The sequence below is a fragment of the Chiloscyllium plagiosum genome, chromosome 9 (assembly GCF_004010195.1).
Source record: "Chiloscyllium plagiosum isolate BGI_BamShark_2017 chromosome 9, ASM401019v2, whole genome shotgun sequence".
NCBI classification, from domain to species: Eukaryota; Metazoa; Chordata; class Chondrichthyes; order Orectolobiformes; family Hemiscylliidae; genus Chiloscyllium; species Chiloscyllium plagiosum.
Window position 1 is genome coordinate 41,201,208 of NC_057718.1, and position 3,111 is coordinate 41,204,318.

At 45.6% G+C, this 3,111-nt stretch overlaps 1 protein-coding gene across 1 annotated transcript; it reads left to right on the forward strand.

The window, feature by feature from the left end:
• The first annotated feature begins 1,911 nt into the window (after nucleotides 1–1,911).
• On the forward strand, nucleotides 1,912–2,496 carry rps9 (ribosomal protein S9). The gene is given in 3 exon segments (XM_043696811.1): nucleotides 1,912–2,143; nucleotides 2,146–2,432; nucleotides 2,434–2,496. Coding segments are annotated over 3 exon segments (582 nt in total).
• Nucleotides 2,497–3,111: the final 615 nt, after the last annotated feature.

Consider the following 3,111-nt stretch of genomic DNA (forward strand, 5'->3'; position numbering starts at 1 on the left):
TGTCCACAGAACCGCCTGTCTGTCCCTCTAACTAGAGAGTCTCCTATAACTAGTGCTCTCCTCCTCTCCCCCTTTCCCTTCTGAGCCTCAGAGCCTGACCTCGTGCCAGAGATCCGGTCACTGCAGCTTACCCCTGCTACCCCAACAGTATCCAAAGCGGTATACATATTGTTGGGGGGAACGACCACAGGGGATCCCTGCACTGCCTGCTTCCTCCCCTTCCCACCTCTAACTGTTACCCAGCTACCTCTGTTCTCTGGCGTAGCTATGTCCCTGTAGCTTCTATCTATCACCCTCTCAGCCTCTCGAATAATCCTCAGTTCATCCAACTCCAGTTCTAGTTCCCTAATTCGTTCTGTGAGGAGCAGGATCTGACTGCATTTCCTGCAGATGAAGTCGGCAGGAGTATCGGTGGTCACCCCTACCTCAAACATCCTGCAGGAGGAACATTCCACTGCCTGCGCTGCCATTACTCTACAGCTCGTCTCCGAAAACAAGAACACTGAGTAGCTTTCCTGTGGACTTTAAAATTAGGTTAGAGGAGGAGGATGGGAGGGAGGCCCTACTATGTAGGGCCTGGGGTCTAGATCACACCCACTCAAATATCAATCACTTACCTTCCCGACCAGCTCTGCACTCCAACCTCCCTTCCGCCCAGCTCGCGCCGCTCTCTGCTGTGAAAAGACCGTTGGCGTCGAGGTAAGTTCTTTAGATCCTGCAGAGATCAGGTTAATTATTCCAGCAAATCTACAAAAATATTCTTTTTAAATATATTTAACATGTTGCTAAAGAGCACACACTGACCTTGTAATGTTCAATTTGTAGGACCAGACAGAATATACAAAGTTTGATCTTTGTATCTTCCTTGACATCAAGCTCAAATAATTAGGATGATATAACTATCAAGACTTTAAAAGTTCATAGTGGAAAAGAATATTCAATCCTCTGCTTCCTGTATGTCAGTAAGAAGGTTTCGCATTAATCCATATACTTGTAAGTACTGTCTATTTTTAACATAGCTGCAATCTACAGGTATTCATAAGTTTAATGTTAACTATTCACGAGCTTGATGGATGACGTTTTTCTTATCCTTTTCAACCTTGTGATATCCAGCTCACTAGGACTTGTGTTTTCATGTAGGGTTGTCTGAATGGACTTTACCATTTTGATTTATCCTGTTTCTTTTGCACAATCATTCTGAGCCATGTGTCACTCTGTGTGAAAGATAATATCACCAATAGTGAGCAAAACTGAAATATGAGTCATTCCCATGGATATATCTTGATTACCACCCTGTGCAGCTGGACAGCTGAAATGAGGTGATAGGAATGACCTGTAATCTGAAATTAAGCTGACAGGTGGTAGTGAGTTAATGTCTGAGAATGCCTTTGAACAAAGATAGCTGTGTGAAATCTTTAGATCCACAGTTGCTTACAATTTAAATTTGTATCACATCTTGTCCGCAGAAAAAGCTCAAGTTCACATTTGTTCATATGTCACCAAAAGCTAACATGCAAACACAGCAAGCAATCAGGAAAGAAAGTTGGCTTTTATTGCAAGATTTTCTACTGATTGGAACAAGGTCAGCCAGGTGGACCTCATAGAATATGAGTTCCCTGATTGGGGCTGTTAACCTGTTCCAATCAGGGACCTCTGACTGACAGATATAGACAGGAATGTCAGAGGTTCTGTTCAGTGGCTGGTAGCATGGCCAAGTGGTCTAAGATGCTGGATTAAGGCTCCAGCCTCTAAAGGAGGCATGGGTTCGAATCCCACTGCTGCCATTTGTGCGGGTTGCCTGTTATCCTGCAGCGTGTTAAGCTTCAGTGTTAAACACTGCTGTGTTTAAATTCCAATACAACAAGCTGGTTTTGCTCTCTTTGGGGCTGGCAGTTGGCAAAGTGAGGAACCATGCCAGTCACTCACTCCTTGTCATGCAGTAAAACCTATGGCGCCCCTCGGCGTCCATTTGAAAAGTCCCAGTTGGACCAGGAGCTGAAGCTGATTGATGAGTATGGTCTGAGGAACAAGCGTGAAATCTGGAGGGTGGAGTTCACTCTGGCCAAGATCCGCAAAGCTGCACGCGAGCTGCTGACGCTGGACGAGAAGGACGCCAAGCGACTCTTTGAAGGGAATGCGCTGCTGTGCGTCTGGTCTGCATTGGAATGGTGGATGAGGTGAAGATGAGGCTGGATTACATTCTGGGCCTGAAGATGGAGGATTTCCTGGAGAGAAGGCTGCAGACCCAGGTGTTCAAACTGGGCCTGGCCAAGTCGATCCACCACGCTTGGCTACTGATTCGGCAGAGACACATCCGAGTGCGGAAGCAGGTGGTGAATATCCCATCCTACATAGTGCACCTGGACTCCCAGAAGCACATTGACTTCTCACTGTGTTTCCCATATTGGCGTGGTCGTCCCAGCAGGGTAATAAAGGAAGAATGCCAAGAAGACCCAAGGAGGTGGAGGAGCTGCTGATGATGAGGAGGAGGACTGAGCGAGTGCGTGGGGGGGGGGGGGCTTCTGCCCCATCCTCCTTCTGATCAAGAACTGTTCACAAATTAAAACAGGTTTTCCTTTTAAAAAGAAAAATAAACAGGAATGTCAGAGGTTCTGTTCACTCTGAGAGCTATCTTTCAGGAAGCTGGATCAATGTCAAGGAATTTCCACAAGTAAGTAAAAGGTGACTGGGTGACAGGATCCTGGCCTTTGTGGAGGTATGTCAGATTTGAGTAGAGGAGTAAAGATGCCTGCAGTTGTATAGAAATTTAGTGAGACTGAACTAGGAGTATTGTGTGCAGTTTAGTGTTGTCTTACCTAAGGAAGGACACACTGGGAGTGCAATGGAAGTTCACTAGTTTAACTTCTGGCTCGGTGGTACTATCTTATGAGGAAATATTGAAGAGACTGGGTCTATATTCTCCTGAATTTTGAAGAATGATAAATTCTCATTGAATCTGACGATATTCTTAGAGGGCTAGACAGGATGCATGCAGAAAGAGCATTTCACCTATCGGAATGGTCTCATACCAGGAGATACAGGCACAGAATAAAGGGCAAGCTGTTTAGGACTGAGAATTGGGATTTCATCACGAAATTTGTTCAGATTCTG